Source organism: Euprymna scolopes, chromosome 2 (genome assembly GCF_053919585.1).
Source record: "Euprymna scolopes isolate OS-2025 chromosome 2, ASM5391958v1, whole genome shotgun sequence".
NCBI classification, from domain to species: Eukaryota; Metazoa; Mollusca; class Cephalopoda; order Sepiida; family Sepiolidae; genus Euprymna; species Euprymna scolopes.
In genome coordinates, this window is record NC_136483.1 from 133,229,468 (window position 1) to 133,252,663 (window position 23,196).

Here is a 23,196-nt window from a genome sequence, read left to right on the forward strand (position 1 = left end):
AGAAAGTTAGTAGTTTAAAAGAGATAGAGGGTAAATTTATAGAGGACCCTCTTTATTTCCCCAATGCCAGGAAATTGATTGTAAGAGAAAAAGCTAAGGGAATTTGGAAGATGATCGAAGAAAGGCCACTGCCTTTGCCTCCTTTGGTGTTTAGTGAGAGGATCTGATCTAAAATTATGAAGAAAATGTTGTTTTGTGAGTGTCTTTGTAAACATGTACTCATCTTTGTCATGTAGTAAAGCTAACCTTCCCCTTAGATGTTGATGGATTGTCCTAAAATCACATGATCAAGACTATGATAGGTCAGTATTCTACGGAGCAAGCTATTTACGCCCTGACACCGTCAATGTTCATTGACCCAACCCTAAGGCTCTACAATGGCTCTCAATCTAGCTAGCTGGACACTGTTTCTTGTAAATTATGGGTTTAGTGGGAACTTCAACGTCTCAGAATAAATGTATGCTGTATGTAGGAGACCCACCTTATTCCAGATTATTGTATTGGTATGCTGGTTAAGAATTTTAATGACACTTTGATACTCGCTCAAGGGATGGTCAGGCACTATTTAGATGCATTGGTTGAACTTTTCTTTATGGACACAGAAGAAAGATTGCATAAGTTTGATCATATTTAGAAGCTAGGAATTAGGGTTAGGTTAAATGAATGTTTCAAGAAGCAACAAATATAGCTGTAGAATTGCATGCAGAGGAATGATAAAGGGTTTCTGATCAATATATTGCTGATATCAAATTGCCAGATGGACATCTCATGACCACAAATGAAGGTATTTTGGTAGTGCTTCATTCTTTTTATCAAGATCTCTTCACCAGAGAACCCTATTTCTTTTCAGTGCATTTTGATGCTTATTTAACCAATTTTGCTGATCTTGGAGTGATCAAAGTGGCTAAGTGCAATCTATATATCTATAAAAGTGAAATTGCCTGTGTGTGTGTGTGTATGTGTGTGTGTGTGTGTGCATTTCCCTACCAAAGTACTCTGTCAATTTTCGGTCTACAGACTTGAGATTTGACATAAGGGGTATTGAGATTTGGGAAAATATTTTTAATTGGTTTTCGGACAGAAATTTGGCCATCAAGGGGTCAAAGTTCAACGATTTGACCTTTGAAAACTTTATCAAACTCCTCCACCAATTTTGGGTCTAAACACTTGAAATTTTAGATGTAGATTACTTGGACATGGATCAAACTTTTTAATTTGATTTGAGCCCCAAATAATAAATGTTAAGGAGTCAAAATTAGGGTCAAAGTTAAAAAAAATTTAACCTCTGCGGTCTCTACCAAATTACTCAATCAATTTTTGGTCTGAACATTTGAACTTTTAGATAAAGTGTATTCAGATATGGGGCAAGCTTTTTTAATTGGTTTTTGGCTGGAAATTTGGCTGCCACGGGGTCAAAGTTAAAAAAACTTTACCTTTGTAGTCTCTAGTAAACTATTCAGCCAGTTTTGGGTCGGAACATATGAAATTTTACATAAAGGGTATTTAGACATGCAGCAAGCTTTTTAATCAGTTTTTGGGCAAAAATTCGGCTGCTAAGAGGTCAAAGTTGAAAGAGTTAACCTTTGCAGACTCTAACAAACTTCTCCGCCAATTTTTAATCTAAACACTTGAAATTTTAGATGTAGGTTACCTGCACATGAGCATGAGCAAAGCCAGGCTGAACTGCTAGTGTTTTAGAAAGATCACAAATATGTGAACTTGAAAATGGATAACATTTAAAAGACATTATTTTTCATAAATAAAGATTGTTTGAACTTTGCATTTAAAAAAAAAAAATTCTCAATGTCTTGGTAAGATTGTGTTAAAATTATATAAAGATATCAAAAATAAAAATCCTGTTTAAGTTCAAAAGCCTTCAATAACTTTTTGGGCATCCTGTATATATATATATATATATATATATATATATATATATATATATATATATATATATGTATATATATATATCAGTGGCGATTCCAGAGGTTGGCTTGTTGAGCTTAGCCAAAGCGAGTCATCAATCAACAGGATATTCTAAAATGTTGATTTGAGATGTCAGCTTTGCATTTTTTGTGCATTTTCTATTATTTAAGTCATTTCAATTTGTTTTAGGGGCATAACCTATGGAATCCCACAAATAGAAAGTGTCAAAGAATCAACGCTTTTCTTGACTCAGAAAAAATATCAAGGAGAACACATCGTAAGAATTCTTTTCTTTTATTTCTAATGCATTCTTTGTAAATCTGAAATATTTTGTTCATGCAAAAAGACTTTTATGCTTTTCTCATTAAATATTTACACAAAGTCATTATTTACATTTGCGACACTTGAACAATTTAATAAAAAAATCTTTAATACTGGATAAATATTTATTAAAACTTACTTTTTGAAACAATTATGCAAATTAGCAAAAGTATATGATATCTAGTCACATATTTATGCTAAATTACATAATTATTACTACTAGTATATTATTACCCTCCTCCTAAAAAAAAAGAAAAGAAAATTAAGGAAAATATATGAGTAATCCCTGGGAGGATGGTATGCTAACCATGCAGAACAGCTGCTAAACTATCCTCCCACCTTATCTTAAAAAAAAAAAGAAAGAATATATTATCATGACGAATGAACATTATACTACACTATCCCCTAAAGGAGGAGATAATGCTTGGCAAAATGGTATGATGACAGAATAGATACTACAATATCCTTCCTACTCTTTGCATAGAGAATTGAAAAATAGTACAGTTAATAGAAGTAATACCATAGTTTTGGTTTCAGACAGATACCAAATCTTCATTAATAATAGATTAGATATCCCACTTAATCTGGAAAACCTCCTTTGTTTCTATATATGCATTTGACAAATATCTTTTTTTTTTACAATTAACAATTTTACGTAAATAGTCGACTGGGTTTGTGAATAAAAATTTAATTAACAAACAAACTAAATGAGAACAAAGCAGCAGTCATGTTGCAAGATTAGCCAAGTTACATCATTCTCCTTCATTGCTGGACACTTATCAGCCAATATCATGCTTGAAAGTTCCATTGAAATTTAACACATCTGTTACAATTAGAGATTTGCCATCTGTCTGCCTTACACCAAAACTATACCATTAATGACTAGTGACTGAATAAAGACATGATTCTGGAGAACACTAAGAAGCAAATGGCTTGAATATCTACCCTCTTTCTTTTTCTGCTTCATTGGAATATGCTGTTCTCTCCACTTTCAAAAGCAAGTCAGTTTTCACAGGAACGTGTTAACTAAAAATATTTTCAACCAATGAAAATAGTTTTAGACCTGAAAAGTAACACTCCTGTGTCAAATTAACCAATCTGCTAAGAATAGTGACCTGATTGACCAAATCAGATTTCTGCAGAATTCTGGAGCTGGCCACACTGAAAAACCTAAGAACATATGCTTAACCTCTCTCTCCCCCACACAGGGAAGAAAGTCAGGGAAGGTGAAAAGGAACACTTTAATGACCTGCATGTCTTCTTCATCTCATGCACACATTGTTACACAGGTGAACAGAAACAAATTGCTACTCACAGCTACACATGCATTAACAAGAACAAGGTAACCCAACACACATATGCAGTTCCTTGCTGCCAAATACTTGCATATATATATTATTCACACTATGAACACCTCAACATGGACATCTTTAAGCCTTACCTGCTCAACTTTCTTTATTAAACATGAGTTTGCATAAATGAACACTTACTGATAGAAAATAACTTTTATGTCCTCATAAAATTGTAGATATAAAAGTGTTTTGTTATAAGGTTTTGTTTTTTCTTAATTTTTCTCTTACAAAACTTTGTTTTTAGTTGAGACGTGCTAACTGGTGACCTTTCTATTATCTCAATGTTTTATTTATTTCCATTTTTATATGCATGCTCATATGTATCCTTCATTTGCTTCCTTCACTAAAACAATAACTTTAGAAACAATTTATATCAACTAGTGGGACATGGGGAAATTCCACAGGGGATTCATTCATATGTAATATATTGATGTTGGCATTCTGTAGATGTTCAGTGTAAATGGAGATACTCTGATATTATTGTAGCTTTTTTGTTAAAACTGCAAAAGTATTTACCTAAGCTAACATGAACGCCCGGCAAAGCCTAGTCATAAAATATGCTTACGAGGGGCGTGCAATAAGTAATGCCCCTGACCCACTTCCAATTGTCTGATCTAGCTGAAATTTTGCATGTGCAATGATTTATCTCTCTACGGGTTATGTGGCAAATTACAGCTCTGAACTTATTGCGGTTTCGGTTTTACAGGTGTTTGAACTGAGTCAGTTGTGAAATGGAGCCTGTTGAATGTCGAGTAGTGATCCGATTTTTGTATTTGAAAGGACGCACACCACAGGAGACTTTTGATGAAATGAAAGAAACTTATCGTGATAATGCCCCATCATATGACCTTGTAAAACACTGGCATCGTGAATTCAAACATGGTCGGAAGTCTGTGGAAACAGCTCCCAGACCTGGTCGCCCCTCTTCTGCCATTAATGAGGCATCTGTCCGTCAAGTTGAGGCTGCCATTTTAGAAGATCGGCACATTACTATTCGCCAAAGAGTCCAAGATGTCAAGATTAGTACAGAGTCTGTGGAAACTATGATTCATGACCATTTGCATATGCATAAGGTGTCTGCCAGATGGATTCCCAGGTTGCTCACACCAGTGAGAATGCGTTGAGTGCTCGAGGATGAATTTGGAGATGTGCCAAGAAGATGAGTCAAAGTTTTTCAAAAGAGTGATTACACAGGATGAAACCTGGGTCCATCACTATGATCCAGAGATCGAAGCCCAGTCAATGCAGTGGAAGCACTTGGACTCACCACCTCCAAAGAAGGCAAGGTTGCAGCCCTCCACTGGCAAGGTCATGCTCACAGTCTTCTGGGACCAGGACGGGGTAGTGATGACAGATTTCCTGGCAAAGGGTACCACAATTACAGGAGCATATTATGCTTCACTTTTGAGGAAATTAAGGGAAGCTATCAAAATCAAGAGGTGGGGCAAGATCAGCAAAGGTACCCTCCTCCTGCAGAACAACACTCCGATCCATAACTCGCATATCGCCAGATCAGAAGCACGGGCGTGTGGTTATGAAATCCTTCCCCATCCTCCCTACTCTCCTGACTTTGCACCCTCTGACTTTCACCTCTTTCCAGCCATGAAGTTGTTTTTGAAAGGAAAGTGTTTCCCAAATGATGCAGCCTTGATTTCTGAAGTCACGTCGTGGTTGGAGGACCAACCTGGGGTGTTCTAGAAAAACGGTCTCCGGAGCTGCATCAAACGATGGGAGAAATGCATAACTCTGGGTGGTTCCTATGTAGAGAAAGACTAATAACTGTGCCAAGTTTCGTTGCTCTACTGCTATAGGAAGTGGGTCAGGGGTATTACTTATTGCATATCCCTCGTAAATATGATATTTTAATTCTTGCAGATTTTGTATATATTATTATAGAGTTAATATTTTATCGATTTTTATATATCATAAAGTTGCGATTTCAAAAATAAAAATATATATCCATATGACTTGGGTGCATCAGCTTGAATCGAAACCGAAACCAAAATTTATGAAAAAAATATATGAAGATATATATATAACTTGAGTTCTTTCAACTATAAGCGAAACCAAAAGTTATGAAGAATTCTTTGTGAAATTATTTGTTAAAAAAATGGAAATACATAACAATTAAACGACAGGATGTAAGCGTGGCACACAAAATAAATAACACACACACTATCCTATTAATATGTAGATACTTAAAGATGCTACTGTCATCCAAAATGGCCCTACTAAGGTCAGAGATCACATCACATTACTTCTATTAATATACTATTGTACTGTTTTTCAATGCTCAATTTGAAGAGGAAAGGTAATGTAGTATCTGTTCTGTTGAGACCACCTTCCCATGCACTACCTCCTTCTTAAGTAGGGGTAGTATAGTATCTGTTGTATAGGGACCTCCAAAGTGGACTATAGAATTTGCCCCCCCTCCCTCGTATGTAACATGATGTAACTTTGTTAAATATTATCATTATAAATTTTCTACTACTTAGAAGAAACATAAAATTATTCTTTTTAAGAAATCTTTCAGCATACAAAAATAAAGAAAAGTAAAAACGAAAATCATGTTTAATTATGTCTTAAAACAATGTTTTTATATAGTGGCCATTTTATATGAGCTAATATGCAAGTGATTAATAAATCTTGCAAAAATCAACTAATGGTAAGATTTTGATTAAATTTTTGATACTTATTCACTTTTAGGTTGATTTATGTTTTGAAATACTTTTTGCAAAAACTATATGAGCAGAAATATATTTTTTTACATGACCTCTATTTCATTTTATGAAACCTGAACAAAATAAATTATGATCAATTGAAATTTTAACATCAAGCAAAAGAGTCTAAATCATATCAGATTTATATTTATTTATTTATTGCGGACTATTATTCTCATCTTTATTAGTTGTTGTTTGACGACGTTTCGGCCAACTATTCCTCTGGCCTTTGTCAGGTGGATAGGAACTTTGAATCTCCGAACTGCATTCTCAGCAATCACTGCCATCCGTAGTTGTTGTCGTCTCACCACGTTTTAGCCAAGTAAGCCTCTGGCCGGCTTTGGGTAAGATTGAAACCGCTATCTTCAGACAATGCTCATCTGGAACCGTAGAGATTGAACGTCTCTATCAACTGCGCCATATTATTGTTTTGAAAAAATATGCTTTTTCTCATTAATATGTACTATAATCTGTTGAATTACAAAGAAAAAATATATTCTCAAAAAACAATGAATTTGTAAGAGATGTAAAGAAACACAGACAAGACCAAAACAATGCGGGACGAGGATGTACTGACCACATTTTCACTTTTCAAAGAATATTTGAGCATGACTTGAACTACCAGCAAAAGACTATCATCTGCTTCATTGACTTCACCCCTGCACTTGACTGTGTTGACCATGGAGCCATTTGGAAGTTCATGCGTACTGATTGTATGACTCCAAAACTGTTTAACGTAATCAAAGCCATCTGTCCACCTGCACTAAAGTTTGTGTGTATGATCAGGAGTCATACTTCCTTGACATTCATTCTGATGTCAGACAAGGATATGTTCTATCGCCTACACTTTTCAATTATGTTGTCGACTGGATCATATGGTGTGACAGTAAGTCATGCAGAGTCCACACAGCTTTGAAAAGTTCTAGAATTTTGATTTTGCCTTGAAAAGGTTTATTTCTATTATTACCTTGAAAAATCCTTGAAAATATAGAAAATGCTTTAAGAAGGCCTTCAAAATTGTATTCTTTATGTCCATTAAAAATTTGTGTTTCAATATTAAAAATAAAATCGAAATAATTACTATTAAATTATTTTTTAAGTATTAATGAAAATGCCATTAAAATATTTTTTAATTATTGAAAATAAAATCCAAATGTTCCGAAATTGCATAGTAGTATTGTAGGTTACAAGAGTTACATCCCCTATTTTTGCGGGATTTCAGATCTCCCTCTATTTTTGCTTTCATTTATAATTTAATTTTTTTGTGGGGTAGGAGTAGTGGCTGCCACCATAAATAAAAATGGCCACCCTCTTGATAAAAAAATATCTTTTACCAGTCTGGACTCTTCAATAGCAGCCTGAACTTTTTGAATCTCCGTGGATTGTAAAAAAAAAACCCAAATTTTGTTTTGAAACTTGGAATTTTGTCTGGAGATCTTGAAGAACTTTGAAAAAGTCCTTAAAAAGGACATTAAAAATCTGTATGAATCTGTCATGGTCTGCAAATGTCAGATCTCGACTACGATGGTATCTTCATATTGAGTAAAAACTTTACTGACATTCAATCAGCCATTGACAAGATACAATATTACACTTCAAAGATTGGCATGAAGATAAACACTAATAAAACAAAGTTACTGATGGCAAGTCTTCTTCCAAATTAAAACAACCGGTTGCCCTCAACATGGAAACCCTTGAAGAGGTTGATCGGTTCAAATATCTTGGTTCCGTCATCACCACAACATGTCAAGTGAAGGAAGGCATCCTTAACCACATCAGCAATGCTTGCACTGCCTTCTGTTGACTTTGGTTGTAGCCTTAGTCTCCACAATAAATAAAGCTGAGCACCAAAGTCAGAATCTACCAGATCCTAATCTGCACCATTCTCCTTTATGGTTGTGAGACCTGGCCTATGCAGGCTAGTGACATATGCAAACTGCAGGTATTCGATCATCACAGTCTACACTGCATCCTCCTTGTCCACTGGCAACAGTTTATCCTCAACAGTACAATTTGCACTTGCTGCAAGATCCACTCCCTCCAAAACTGTCTCCTTGCTTGGTTCGGCCATGCCCTTTGATGACACCCAGGTGAATTTATTCATGAAGTCATCAACCCAGCTCCAAACTGGAAGAAACGTGGCTATGATCAACTCAAAACTTGACTCAGGTCAGTGAAGCAGGTTGCTGCACTGATTCAGGGCCCTCACCTTTACAGGGTCTATCGTTGGAACTGCAAATAGCTTGCACTCATAACAGAAGCTGTCTTGGATCACTGTGCCTGGTCAGTCAGTGTTCAGGACATCATGGACTTGTTGAAAAGAGCTAGTGTAACCAACCTAGAGTGAATACTGCAGCCATGACCATGATGACTAAATGATTATTCAAAATGATCCCATCATTTTGAATAATCATTTGATCATCATTGTTCAAACCTGAACAGTTCAAAATGATGGGATCATTTTGAACTGTTCAGGTTTGAACATCAAATGTGGAAAAAAAGTTCCCAATTTTTCAAAAACTGACTTTTAACAATTGTAAAATCGCAAAATTGACAGTAATATCATAATTTGTGATTGTAAATATGTGTTTTATTTGTTAGTGGTGACTAACGTTTTTGACTATCCATTTGACAATGGCAAACATATGGAAGCCTGCAACCTCCTGTATGAATACATTGGTTGTTTGAATTCACATTTTAGACAAACCTCAGCATGTGTTACTGTTCAATGTTTTTCAGTATATTCTTCATGCTAAAAAGAAAGCATATGTGTACGTCTAAAGTAATTGTTATATTATTTCTTGATTTATTTTTCTTCTTTGAATTTAAATATTTATTCATTCAAAATTTTCTTTAGAATTTTCAATATCACACTTACTGGCAACTTTTTGTTTATTGTGTTAACATTAAAAACAGGATGAAAATAAAACACATTTACAACAAATAACTTTTATCAAACGCAACAGAGTTTAATCTTGTATAAGTCTGTGGAGGTCAGTTTTGGAAATTTTTTGAGTACTTTTTTTTAAAGTGTTTATTTTAATATTTCTTTCTTTCAGAGTTTTTATCATATCAATTATTTAGTTGGATTATCATTATTCTTATGTATAGTATGGAGTTTTCAATGATACAATTATTTAGTTTTGTTTGAAGGAATATTTAAATTATTAAAAATTTAAATATATAATTAAATTTACTTTTGAGAAAGAAATATATTTTATTTTACTTTTGGTCATTCGTAGATATTTAAAACTTTCCAATGTTCATTTTGGTGTATAAAGAGACTCTCACAAAGAAAAAGAAAATGGATTTTCTTTACTTATTTCTCAAGATAAAGATGAGAGTTCGATAATTTAATCTTTAAATAAACTATTTAGCTTTAAAACAAATTCCTATAAATTTAACTTTATTTTGGGAAGATTTAAAAACACAGTAAATGAAAAGAATTTAAAAAATCACATTTATTTAAAATAAGCACAAATTGATGATGTGTATGATTCTATGGTGTCCTTAGGAGGTCCTTACTGTTCTGTTAATATGAGACTATCCTCATAGGCAATACTTCCTTCTTTGGTAATGTTGTATATGTTCGTTTGTCATGATATTCTGCTAGGCATTTCTTCTTTCTTGGGAAGAGATTAGCATAATTGTCACTCAACACAAGCAAAAATATGTGATTGGAGCGAGTAAGGTATTTGTCTCTCTCCCATGATGTTATATAAGGGTTAAAGTGGGATTTGAAAAGCCAGTACCCTACAAAAAATGCCTGGATAGCCTCGTTAGCATTTTCTGGTAGGGGCGCCTCAGGTGATTAGCAATAAACTTCTCAAAAGTAAGGAGTATATTTTTTCTAGTTAATAATAATAATAGATCAAAAATAAAATTGCTTTATTTCAACAAACATTTACATTTGATTCTTAACGTCCTATTCTGCGAGAAAACATCCAGTGGCAAGACCCCCATTTGGGGACTATGGGAAATGTGGAGTTGCCCCTGAGTTACCATTGCTCCCAGGTCCATTTTGGCCTGGAGTGGTAATACCTATAAAGACACCAGATCTATTTTTGACGAAAACTGAAATAATTTGTCACCAACAATATTACTTTTAGTTCAAATGAGTGTAAAAATATAATGCTAATGACAGCTGACTCCTAGCATTGTACAAACCTAACTCTGGCTCTTTTGAAAAGCTGTTATAAATATATGGTAGTTTTAATGAATAATTATATATATATATATATATATATATATATATATATATATATATATATATATATTACATAGAAAAATGCAAGCATGAAAAGTAAAAGGACTTGTTGTAAAAACTGGAAAAGAAAATGACAAGATATTCTTGTAAAAAATATAATAAATTTATAACTTAAAATATATTAAATTCTTAATGCTGCAATATTTTAAGTTATAAATTCATTATATTTTTAGTAGAATATTTTGTCTTTTTCTTTTCCAGTTTTAAAAACTAGTCCTTTTACTTTTCTAAGCTTAATCTTAACCATGTTACTTTCATGCTCACATTTTTCTATGTAATCTATAATTTTTCCAGGCTTTGCATTGAAATAATTTATTTTTTGTGTTCAATATCATACATATTGTCAACAATCCATAAAAAATTATTACCAACTTCTTAAATTGACTAAATAAAATTAATCAAATAAAAGACGTAATTAAGTAAATAAACAGAAAAAATAGACAAAAAAAAAAAAAAGAAAGAGAAAAACAAAATTAACGGGTGACGTCGAAAGTGAAAGATTATATCAGCCCTTGCATGTCAAAAAAGAGAGAAACAGAATTAATGAGTGACGTTGTAAGTGAAAGATTATCAGCCCTAGTATGGCAAAGAGCATCACTTTTGTTAACTCTCTCTATATAACCCAAATAAGATGACATGCCTGTGACATTCCCGTAATGATTTATGAAGGTGTCAAAAAGTTGCTATGGTAATCAACAACCAATCAGAAGAAACCATCTCTCACATTCCTTACTTATTTTGAAGACTTTTGAACACCAGTAATTTTATTATAACTTTTGTTTTAATGAACGAAAATTGAAAATTTTTATTTCAAAATATAGTTGAGAAGATGACCTATGAACTGTAAAAGTAGTTTGAAATTTTGTCGCAAAATGAGTGAGCAGTAAAGCTTTAAAGCATTTAAATGAGTAAAATTAACACTTAACCATATATTCAAACATGGTATTCAAACATTATATGGTTGCAATATATGGTGTGTGTGTGTGTGCGTGCATGTCAAAGTCAAAAAAGGTGTGATTATATTCATCATTGTTTATCTGGATGAACAATTAAACTTCAGAGAAAATATTCATTATTTGACCCTAAACTAGCATAGATTTTGTGAGGTATTACCTTTTATGGTTTTGTACGAAAGGGAAGTAACCCTGATATTTTATCAATGATTTACTTCCCTTATGCCGACTCATTTATTAAGGAATCTATATAGAGAGGAGTTGTTTTTTGTGTGTGTGTCCAGAAAGAGGAATGGTTTTGGTGAAGGAAAATGTAGGATGGAGAGAGGGGAAGAGAGAAAGACGAAGAAAGAATGAGGTGAAGAGATTAAAAAAAATGATAATAAAAATGTTATACTTTGGCCCTGGGCAACAGCGTGTAGCCCTGCTAGTTCTAAATAAAATCACATTTAACATATAGGGTGCAGACGATATTTATTTGCAATTTTCAACTGCTAATTCTTATGCCTATTTCTGTACTTTATAGAGAGAGTTTCAATTCGTGCCAGAAACCTGTTTTCGATCTCAGTAGTGTTTGAACGATAAAATTAATGACATTTCATTCAAATAAATCAAAATATGATTATTAATCAATTATAATCTATATGCAGTGTCTTGTGAGACTAAATATGTCATAAAAAACTTTTTGAATGACTGTGTTTGTTGAGTCACTTTGTTAAAAATTGTGGACAGAAATATATTTGGAAATAAGAAAATGATAAAAATGTTTGCATTTGTATTTTTCACACAACTACACCTGTATTTTAACAACCTGTTTTCATAAATATTAATGATTTCTGTACAAATTCAGAAACAAATAAATAATTTATTTTCATGAAGTTTACGATCACCATCAAGACTTCTGCGTATTGATAAGGTGAAATTCTATTATTCGTAATTTATGTTTATTCATTTTGTGTAAGAATTTATGCATATTTATTGTGTTGTATTGCCATTTTATGCAGGAAACAGAAAAGCAGAAATAAAATATCTCATTCGAGGCCAGAAACAAATGAATTATTTTTATTTTGTTTCTTATGGAAAGATTAGTTTTAATTTATGACAAATTTTGTTAATGCACAACATTTAGGAATAAATTAAATTCATCAGTCGAAGTTTGATTATGTATAAATGTGAGAATTTAGTTACCTGGCCCACGGATCTTCAGTCTTTATGGCCGGATCAAAATGCGAACTGGATAAAAGTGGACAGTCTATCTTTAGAAAAGGTTCGGAAGAGTCGAGTCTTAGTAATCTGTTTTTTTTTTTTTGGTGGTGGTGGTGGGGGGAGTGTTTTCTATTGTGTCAGTCTTCATCATGTTTCACAAAATTTTATGTTTCATACAAGACATAAAGAGAGGAGGGTGTTTGTTAACTATTCTGTACTTTCATCTGACAATTTAATAAATAAAAAATCTGACTTATACAGAATATGGACCGTGCTGAAATACTAACATTATTATTTAGAAAGCCAATCTTAATATGGAGAGGGGTGGGTAAGTAGTTTACTATTCTGTACTTCTAACAAGTTAAACAAAAAACTGATTTTTGCAGAATACGGAACGTTCTGAAACAAAAATTTTGTTCAAGAATTGATCCATCTTCTAAAAATTACTTTTTTTTTTCTTAAAATTATGATATCTAATGTGAGTCTTAAAGACAATGTTGGTGGGAAAAGAAATTAGTTCATATATCTTGTGCAATAGCTGTCAAGAGCTCGTTTCAGTGTTTCATATATGTATTTACATTACCTGTTTGAGGGTAGGTAAAATTATTTTAAATGTATGTTGTACATAACCCGCCCTAGGGGAGGTAAAATTATTTCATATATGTGCTGTAAATCACCTGACCTAGGGAAGGTCCAATTATTTCATACATATATTCTGTAATACCCGTCTTAGGGTAAGTAAAATATTCTCGAGACAGCAAATGATACATAGACCTAAAAAGTTCTTCTTTCCTAAGAATAACAGATATGTTCAAAATCAACATTTTCCTCATTGTTTTATATGGTCCCGAACAACACTGGGTAGCCTTGCTAGTAATTAATAAATGTACAATTTGAGTGCAGAGTGCTTGAACAACGGAAGTCTTGAACATTGCATAAACGCTAGTCGACTGCTTTTTAGTTTATACTTCCTAGACAGTGTCCATCTCTAAGTATTCTTAAAGGGCTTGATAATTATAATACAAATAGTTAAATATTTATTTTTCATAACAATTAATTCTTAAAGGGCTTGATAATTATAATACAAATAGTTAAATATTTATTTTTCATAACATTCAATTTTCTTATTTTATGCAAGCTGGGAATTGGGTATTCTGCTACGCTATTTCATACATTCTAACCGAGAGCGCTTTTAAAGATTTTAATTGTCCTTTTAAGTGCAATTGTTTCAGAAATAAGTCCAAGTATATCCTTTCAATTTCGGATTTTTCAAAGAAAATATTCTTCTCTTCAGAAGTTGATGAGATAATTTTGGAAATAATAAGCATCAAATCAAGTTCTCTCCAATTCTCTCTCCTCTGATCTTGAGCACGTAGTACAATGGGGAAAGGAGTGGCTGGTTACTTTTAATGCATCTAAAACCAAGCTTCTCGCTTTACATCATCAACATTCTAATCCACATTTGTCATCAATTGAAATGAATGGCTCTCGTCTTCAGGAGGCCTCAAGTTTTGACAAGCTTCTGGGCTTGACCATTACTCCTGATCTTAAATGGAACACGTATATCAAATCTGTTGCCAAGGCCGCTGGAAAAATGGTGGGATCTTTCTATCGATCCGGTAGATATCTCACTGCTGATGCTATTCTCTATCTATATAAGAGCCAGGTACGTCCAAGGATGGAATACTGTTGCCACATCTGGGCAGGAGCTGCTAGAAAGGACTTGTCCTGCCTTGATAGAGTTCAAAATAGACTTCGTAGCCTCATAGGAGATGTCCTTTTCTCCTCCTTGCAACCTCTATCTCACAGAAGAGATGTTGCGAGTTTGTCTCTGATGTATCGTTATTTTCATGGAAAGTGTTCAACTGAGCTTCAATCTATGGTCCCCCCTCGCCAAACTTTCACAAGAAACACTAGACTAGCTGTAAACACTATCAATAATTTCCCCCTCTCTTTATCTGTGCCTAAACCTAAACGTAGATTCCATGAACAAAGCTTCTTTCTTAGAACTGCACGCCTGTGGAATTGTCTTCCGTTTTCCTGCTTTCCGGCTGACTACAATATGGTTGTGTTCAAGTCTAAAGTAAATAAGTTCTTGATGAGCCGTTCCATATAAGTTATCAAATTTACCAAATTTTCATTACTAATGATTACTATATTGACCAATTTCTACTGTACACTCTTTAACCCTTATCCTTGAGTGGCCTCTGGGCCTTGATAATGTGGTGATGCCTTTGTAAAAAAAAAAAAAAAAAAAAAAAAAAAAATATTTTTTTTGAAAAATATTAAAAAAATCAAATCATGTTTCTAAAATTTTGAGATGAGTCACATTATTTGGATGATTCGAACTAGGGTTCTTATTGTGAGGTTTATTTTCACAATATTTCAGTTGATGTAACTATGACTTTTTCAGGTATAGCTTGTCAAACTTTAGAATCTTTCTGTTAAACTCAGGAATCCATACACAATTTCAAACTGAATCTTTTATTTAATCCTTGAAGGTAGCAGTCTCTTGTTCTGTCAGCCATAACTGGTAAAATTTTTAGTAATTTACAATTGTATTCTTAATATCATCTGCACTAAGAATTAAACCATCAACCCCCAGAAGATTGCCGTTAAGAACTAACTTTATTTAGTATTTTATCCATTACGCCACGGGTTCTTGTGGACAATTCTAGTATCAATTTTAGAAGCCTTAAACTTATTCTTGTTTCTAGATTTTAAAGTGATGAAGAGAATCAAGAAAAAAAATCGCAAGTCAACCAATCACTATCGACCGACCTTGCCACCTGAAATGAATTTGGAAAGAAATCCTCCACTCTATAATAAAAAGTCAATGGTGTGTGATTTTTTTACTTTAGGTCATCAGAAATGATAATAAATTATATATGAAAACTTAAATTACTAACATAATTCTATGAATATTTTAGTAACGTATTTAGATAAATATTGAGTGTAAACACTAGCGAAACAAATTTTTTAAAATTATTTGTCATATTTTATGATGGGGAGTCACGAGTATTGAACTATGTTTGTATGGAATTTCCCAGTATTTATTTCATTTGTTCTCACTACAATAATATTAATAATAACAACATACATGTGGGAACCCATGGAAATTCCACAATTGCTTTCTTGATTGTAATAAAGTTTTTGAAACTTTCAAAAAATAAATGCTAGAATTTTAGCTTCATTTTATAGTAAAAAGTGCTAGTTAAAAATATCACTCATAGCTTTAGTTTTACACATTTTTCTTTTATCAAATTTTGTTGATGAATTTCTTAAAACTTTGGTCATTAACTTGAAAAAAAAAATCAGTCATTGGCTGCTTCTTAGCTGTTATTATTTTTGCTGTGTTTAAAAGAATGACAACTATGAAAACTATGATATACTATTATTCATTATTGTTTAGTTGTGGCGAATGAGTAAAGTTAGTGAGGTACAGGATTTGATGAAAGTTGATCTCTTAAATTTGTTCAACGGCTGTCAATTCTGATTGGAGACTTTTTTTTTTTGGAGGGGGGTACCCTCACACACCCTTAACTGCCATACCTATTCCCGGATTTCACCTATGCACTTAATGTAGCCACGCCCTCTATATGACTTTCATGATTGTTTATGTAGTGATTGGATGTATTTCCTTTGGTACATCTGCAGGTCTCCTTGCAGGTGTCTCTGCATTAATCAGGTAGATGTTATTCTACTGGACATTTTCTTTGGTATCCCAAAGATGAACATTCAACAATATTCCTAATGTATTGAGTTTGGATGACGGACAATCCTTTGATTTCCCATATGCATATCAACAGCATTATGAGCATGGCTAAAGGAGCAACAAGCAGAATTATTATATAGATAGTAAATGGAGCAACAAGCAGAATTATTATATAGATAGTAAATGGCTGCATAAATGCAATCACATTTCAATCAATTTGATTATGCTGACAATATTTTTCCGCTCTTAAGCCTCAAAAGTTTTGTTACCTAGGTGATACCATAGGAGCACAGGAAGGAACAGTGTGATTGCAAGAGTTAAGAATGGTTCAAGGAACTTCTGCCATTACTAACCAGTCGAACGTTACCATTGTTGAATCTATCAAGCATATGTATGCAGTGTGATGATGCATGAAAGTGAAATGTGCCGAGTTGAGGACATGCAATTCATGGTGAGAAATGATCTGAGAATGATTTGATGGATATCTAATGTGAGTCTTAAAGACAATGGGTGATCTATGATCTCAGAGTGAAGATTAAATCTGGACAGTTTAAGGGAGATGTGTGCAGAATAGGAGACTTTGATGGTATGGCCACATTAAATGAATGAGAGTTATTGGATTAGTATTTATAAAACAATTGAAATAGCAGGATCAATTTACAGAGGAATGCCAAGGAAAACGAAGGAGGAATTGGTAAGAATAAATTTGAGAGAAAGAGAGATAAATATGCTCTTGTTTAGAGATAGGTTTATTTGGAAGCCAATTTCTAAGAGCTGCCCAACACATGCCAGCATGTAAAATGGATGTTAAACTGAATACAATGATGAAGTCTTGCATCCACTTTTTTTTTATATAATTATCTATTATTTTCACTTTAATTCACTTTGAGTAAGGCACATTAACACTGAGACATGTGAGTTAAGGGTCACACCTACAGGGTATCTTAAGTAAGAAGTTTTGCCGCCACAGGTTTGTTTACATTACATTTATATTTCTGCATGTTGGTACAGTTAGGGAAACAGGGAGAAAGGAGGGAATTCCAAAGAATAACAATTTCAGAAAAGGAGCTCTTAGAGTAGAAAGCTTTCTGGCATCTGAAGACATTTATAATGAAGGGGTGGGATTTTGCTGATTATTGGGTTGGTCGGAGGTATTTAAGTCAAATTGGGGTGCATTTGCAGCAAGTTCGTTGGAGCACATTCCTTTAAAATATCTTTTTAAAACAAGCATAGGAATGAAACATTGCACTGTTGGAATAAGGCTTGGTAGATAATTTTGAACCTATTAGGTTTGAGGCTCTTTTTTATGTCACAATAATACTCCACGCATAGGCAAATAGTGACTTTATAGAGATGTAGGATACCGACAGGTTTTAACACTATCATCGAAAATGAAAAAAAAACAAAACATTATTCTTCTTCAGTGTTTGCACTTGCTATTTATCTAAAAATATATTACTAAAATTTTCATATAAAATCAGAGAATTAACTGCATTTTTTTATAAATTATCATTTCTGATGACCTAAAAAAAAAAAACGACCACCATTGACATTTTATTATAGAGTGAAGGATATATTTCCAAATTTATTTCGGGCAGTTGGGTAAGTCCGGGGGGGGGGGTGGATTGACTGATTTGGTATTTGCTTTCTCATTTCCCTTCACCACTTGAAATGGTTATGTCTGAAAGCTAGAAGAAGTATTTTAGTATTTTACTCACTTTTATGTTATGGGATTGCAATACATCTTTTTTTTTTTACAAAGGAGTCACCAATTATCAAGGTCCAAAGGTCACTCGAGAATAAGTGTACAGTGGTCAATGGGACAATGTTGTAGTAATTGTTAGTAATGGAAAGGGGAATGGCTCATCAAGAACTTGTTTATGTTGGACTTGAAGACGACCATATTATAGTCAGTCAGTAAGCAGGCAAATGGAAGAGAGTTCCACAGGTGTGCAGTTCTAAGGAAGAAATTTGTTCATGGAATCTACATTTAGGTTTAAGTACAGATAAAGAATGGGGGAAATTATTGAAAGTGTTTTCAACTAGACGAGTGTTTCTTGTGAAAGTTTGGCGAGGGGAGACCATAGATTGGAGCTCAGACGAGCACTTGCCATGAAAATAATGATAAAGCAGAGACAGACTCGCAACATCTCTTCTGTGAGAAAGAGGTTCCAGGGAAGAGAAAAGGGAATCCCCACTAGGCTATAAAGTCTGTTTTGAGCTCTGTCAAGGCAGGATAAAATCTTTCTAGCAGCTCCTGCCCAGATGTGGCAACAGTGCTCTATCCTTGGACGTACCTGGCTCTTATACAGGTAGAGAATTGCATCAGCAGTGAGATATCTACTGGATTAATAGAAGGATCCCACTATTTTCCCAGCGACCTTGGCAACAGATTTGATGTACATGTTCCATTTCAGATCAAGAATAATGGTCAAGCCCAGAAGCTTGTCAAAACATGGAGCCTCCCCAACTTTCCCCATTGTACCACATCTATTTATATAAATACACAGTTTTATTATTGAGTGGAGAATATTTATTTATTAATTAAATATTTTTTCTTTTTAATGAGCAAACATGTGCTTAGATATGTTTGCGATGTTAACATATACAAAATGAAAACACAAATTTGATAAGAAAGTGTTTGAACATATTAATATGACCATAGTCACTTCAGCCATATCTATTTTTGCGTGCATACACATGAACTAACATAAACATATCCAGTCGACAAGTTTTTGTTAAATTTATACAATTTTTTAATCTTATTGTATATTTTCAGACGTTCCCTAGTAAGTCCATCTCAAAATCTTTGAGGAAACAAGGCAAGATTCAGAAAGTCAACATTCAATGCACAGTCCTAAAACGAAACCATATTTTCAATTGTGCTCTAGTACGATTTGACACATCGAAAGGTATGTATAAAATTGAAGTTACTCCTTACTATAATGAGATTACCCATGAGGCAGTAGAGGAATTACTACTACAACTACTATTATTGCTACCAATATTAATGTGGTAATTCATAATTGATGACGAGAGCTCGTTTTGTTATGAAAGTGGGTTATTAAAATATGTTGAAGATTGGAATGCAAGTCTTAGTCAATTTTGCAATTCAAGGTTGAGTTTGTTTTGTACAGGTTGTGATTTATGGAAGGTGATGAAATTGTAAAATAAACATTGAGATTTGTTGATTATATAGGAATATGTAAAATTAAAACAGATTTTGATTAATACAGTTAGTTGGTCAGAAAAACAATGACGGCAAAAATTAATGTTGTATAAATAGAAAAGTTTGTACTTTGCTCTACCCTAGGGAGGACAGGGAGTTCACTTTCAATGATGAATGCCATTACAGTTACAACGAGTCAGAATGCATGTAATTCTTGTAGCATTATACTACCTTTAGTGCCATGTCACCCAGAATAACAGAGAGAGGTATATAAAATGTAAAAACACCAAATACAATTGCTTTTTTAAATCTTATTTAAACTAAATTTAGAACATTGAAAAATGGTTAAAATCAGATTCATTTTATTACTTGGATAAATTGGACTACTGTTCCCATTTTAGGATGTTATTTTCACAATGTTTCAGCCAATGTAACCTTCGACCTTCTTCAGATATATCTTATCAATCTCAGGAATTTTTCTGCTGAACTTGAGAATGTGTACAGAATTTCAAACGGAACCCTTTTAATAACATGACATAACAGATAAAGTAATAATCAGTTCTAAGTGACAGGTGATACTAAGAATATATTTATGAATTACTTAAGAATTCTATCCAAGATGGATAAAGAGTTCTGTTTGAAATTCCATATAGATTTCTGAGTTCGACAAGATACACCTGTAGAGGTTACATCAGCCAAAATGTAAGAATAACATCCAAGATAAAAACAGTAGTTTGAATAATCTAAATAATATAGTTTATCAAACCTCATCTCAAAAATGTCAAAACATGGTTCATTTTGAGTAAAATGGTCTCTAAAAAGATCTTTTTTCAACTAACTTTCTGTAAATTGGCAGAATGATGGGTGTAAAATGTTCTAGTTTTAAGTAAAAAGCGAATACTGTTTTGCAGAGTAAACTAGGAAAACAGTGGTGGCTAGCTAACTCACAGCCAATACCACTTGCATTCAGCAAATGGATCACCATTTCTGCTCGACCATACTAAAAATATAGTGGCCAGTTTAGGTGCAGAGAATGGCACTTGTATCTAGTGTATGGACAACATAGTTTGGATTAAAGGTGTATAATTTATAACTGGAAAATGTTGTTCCATTTTTTTTTTTCTGAGGACTCCTTTTTGGTGAGCCACTTTGATAGTTGTTACATCAAATTGTACACAAAAACATGAATAGTAGGAGACTCACTGCGGTGTGTGTAGGCATTGGCAAATGTGTGCCTTGACTGTCATCCCCACCATCACGGTCGCAACTGTCCTGTACACATGCATTGTTTTGGGTTGGCCAATCAATCAACGGACTATTGATGCATGTTCTCCAATAGCAACAATTCAGTCAACAATCTAGTAGATGGACTACAGTATCCTAATTTGCATGCTACTAAAACCTTGCATGCGGACAGATTAGTCCAATATTGTTGGAGTGGGAGGATGGAGGTTACCAATGTCTTGTTAAAGAGTATCTCTCCATGTAATATATTTGAAATATTATCTTATACCATTTTCACTCTCTCATGGGACCACAGAAACTTTTGATTTTTATCACTTGCCAAGAAATACTTAAGTAGACTTGCTTAACTTATCTGAAAACGGTTCTTGGATAGCAGAATATTCAGCCAAAGATGGGTGTTCTGATAGTAAAATCATTTAACAATGTCATATCAATTTTATCTCTTATTACAAAGATTAAAATCAAGATATAATAATACTATATCTTGAATATTTCTTCCAATTTTGCTAAAAATCCATTACATGATTTTGATTCTAAAAAAAATGTCTACAATTTAAGATTTAAGCTTCATCGATTTTACAAAGAAATTAAAATTCAGCAAATCTTGCTTAAGTTGTGTCTCATTACTATTCGAATTTAATGCAAATCTGAAATATTTGAATTTTCACATAGGTGGTTATGTTCATATTATTCCTCCTAAAAACCCTTTAAAATATTCCAAAGAAACTAAACTTTTGAGAATATTAATCAATTTCTAATATCTCTGCTTCAAAACAGCATAAAAATTGATGGTATCTGAATTGTTATGAAAGACCTTAGTTGCTTAAAAATAAATGAAAATTCATTTAGCCCACATTACTGACTCATGTCTATCAGATGTGTTCCAAGATTTTATTATTATTATTAATGATATTATTATATAAACATTATTCGTCTCATCTAAAGTAAGAATTATTATTTTGCCATCTAATTTACATTTGTCTTGTGTAATTAGATGATAAGTCTTATACAGTAGTACAACATAAAGTACGAGTGGCTGAGCTAGCTAAGAGAAAGATAGGTGACATGTTGTTCAGTTAATTATACATTATTAAACTGAGTGCCCGGCATTGCTCAGGTGTTTGGAGGTCTGTGTTGAGCAAAAAAAAAAAAAAGTGATAGTAGGCAGGCAGACTCAAATCCGTACCACAAAGAAGGAAAAGAATGTGAAAAAAAAAAGTCACGTCTTTCCATCGCTAAACCGAAAGTGTCAAAGGTTTAAAGCAAAGCTAGTCAATTGACAGGAGGGGATGACTTTTGAAAATATTGGTTAAAAAAAAGCGACCCTTCCTTGTAGAAAAGTGTCCAGTTGAGGGTGAAGCAATTTTTCTATATTTGTCGTCCGAAGGGTCGAGCTTCAAAACAATACCGATCTCGTGAAAATCTGTCACCTCTGTCGAAAGTTTTAGGCATACATACATACATACATACATATATGCATACATTTAAACAGACAGGTGAGATTTATATTATAGATGGCTAATTAGAATGATTAGAACAGAAGATTTTTCAGTACTTCTGCAGTTTAAAGCCCGCTTTTCCACAAATCTCACTTGGCAATGCCCGGCGGACAAAGGAAACCGCCGGATTATACCGCAGAAGTCAATAAAATAAAAAAACATAAAAGAAAGAAAATCAAACAAACAACCTGCTATAATAATTTCATAAATTTTACTGTTTTATTTATTTTTTTCATGGCAACTGTGTTTAGTTTTGCTCTTTTGAGAGGGGGTAATAAAAGTTTTGTTTCTTTGAATTAGTTAACAAATATACTTTTTGTTTTGTTTGTGTATGGAAAGTTATTTTGGTAATTTTTTACAACAGTACTCAGCATAGTATAAACACCCCCAACCTCCTCATGTTAAGAATGGCTTTTGAGGTTGGGGTTGTTTATTAATGAAAAATTGTTCTTAACATGGGGAGGTTGGGGTGTTTATACTGGAATTATTCATTTTCCTTCCTTCTCACAAGACTTATTGGTTGAAGAAGCACAATGATACTCTGCTCTTTCTTTTCTATTTTTTTCTTCCAATTTTTGCCGTTTGCTTGTTTGCATCTCTTTTTGCTCACTCAGTATAATCCAGTGATTTCTATCATTTGCTGGGTGTTGCCGAGCGAAACTCATGGTTTAAATAGCCTTTAAACTGCAGAAGTACCGATTTTTCAAACATAACTCAATCCAAGAACTAAAGTATAGTTTAGCATATAATTTGTGTTACTAAAGCGTATAAGGAAAAGATTATTTTTGTTTTTTAATATTCTTTTTTACATGTGAAATAAAAACAA

General features: G+C 33.2%; 1 protein-coding gene across 1 annotated transcript in view; it reads left to right on the top strand.

The window, feature by feature from the left end:
* The window catches only part of LOC145296188 (mitochondrial mRNA pseudouridine synthase RPUSD3-like), a 69,010-nt gene that overhangs the window by 15,604 nt on the left and 30,210 nt on the right, over positions 1-23,196 (top strand). Inside the window, exons 5-6 of the mRNA XM_080142400.1 lie at positions 2,113-2,200; positions 19,237-19,369. Coding sequence (XP_079998526.1) covers positions 2,113-2,200; positions 19,237-19,369 — 221 coding nt within the window. The remainder of the gene's footprint in view (positions 1-2,112; positions 2,201-19,236; positions 19,370-23,196) is intronic.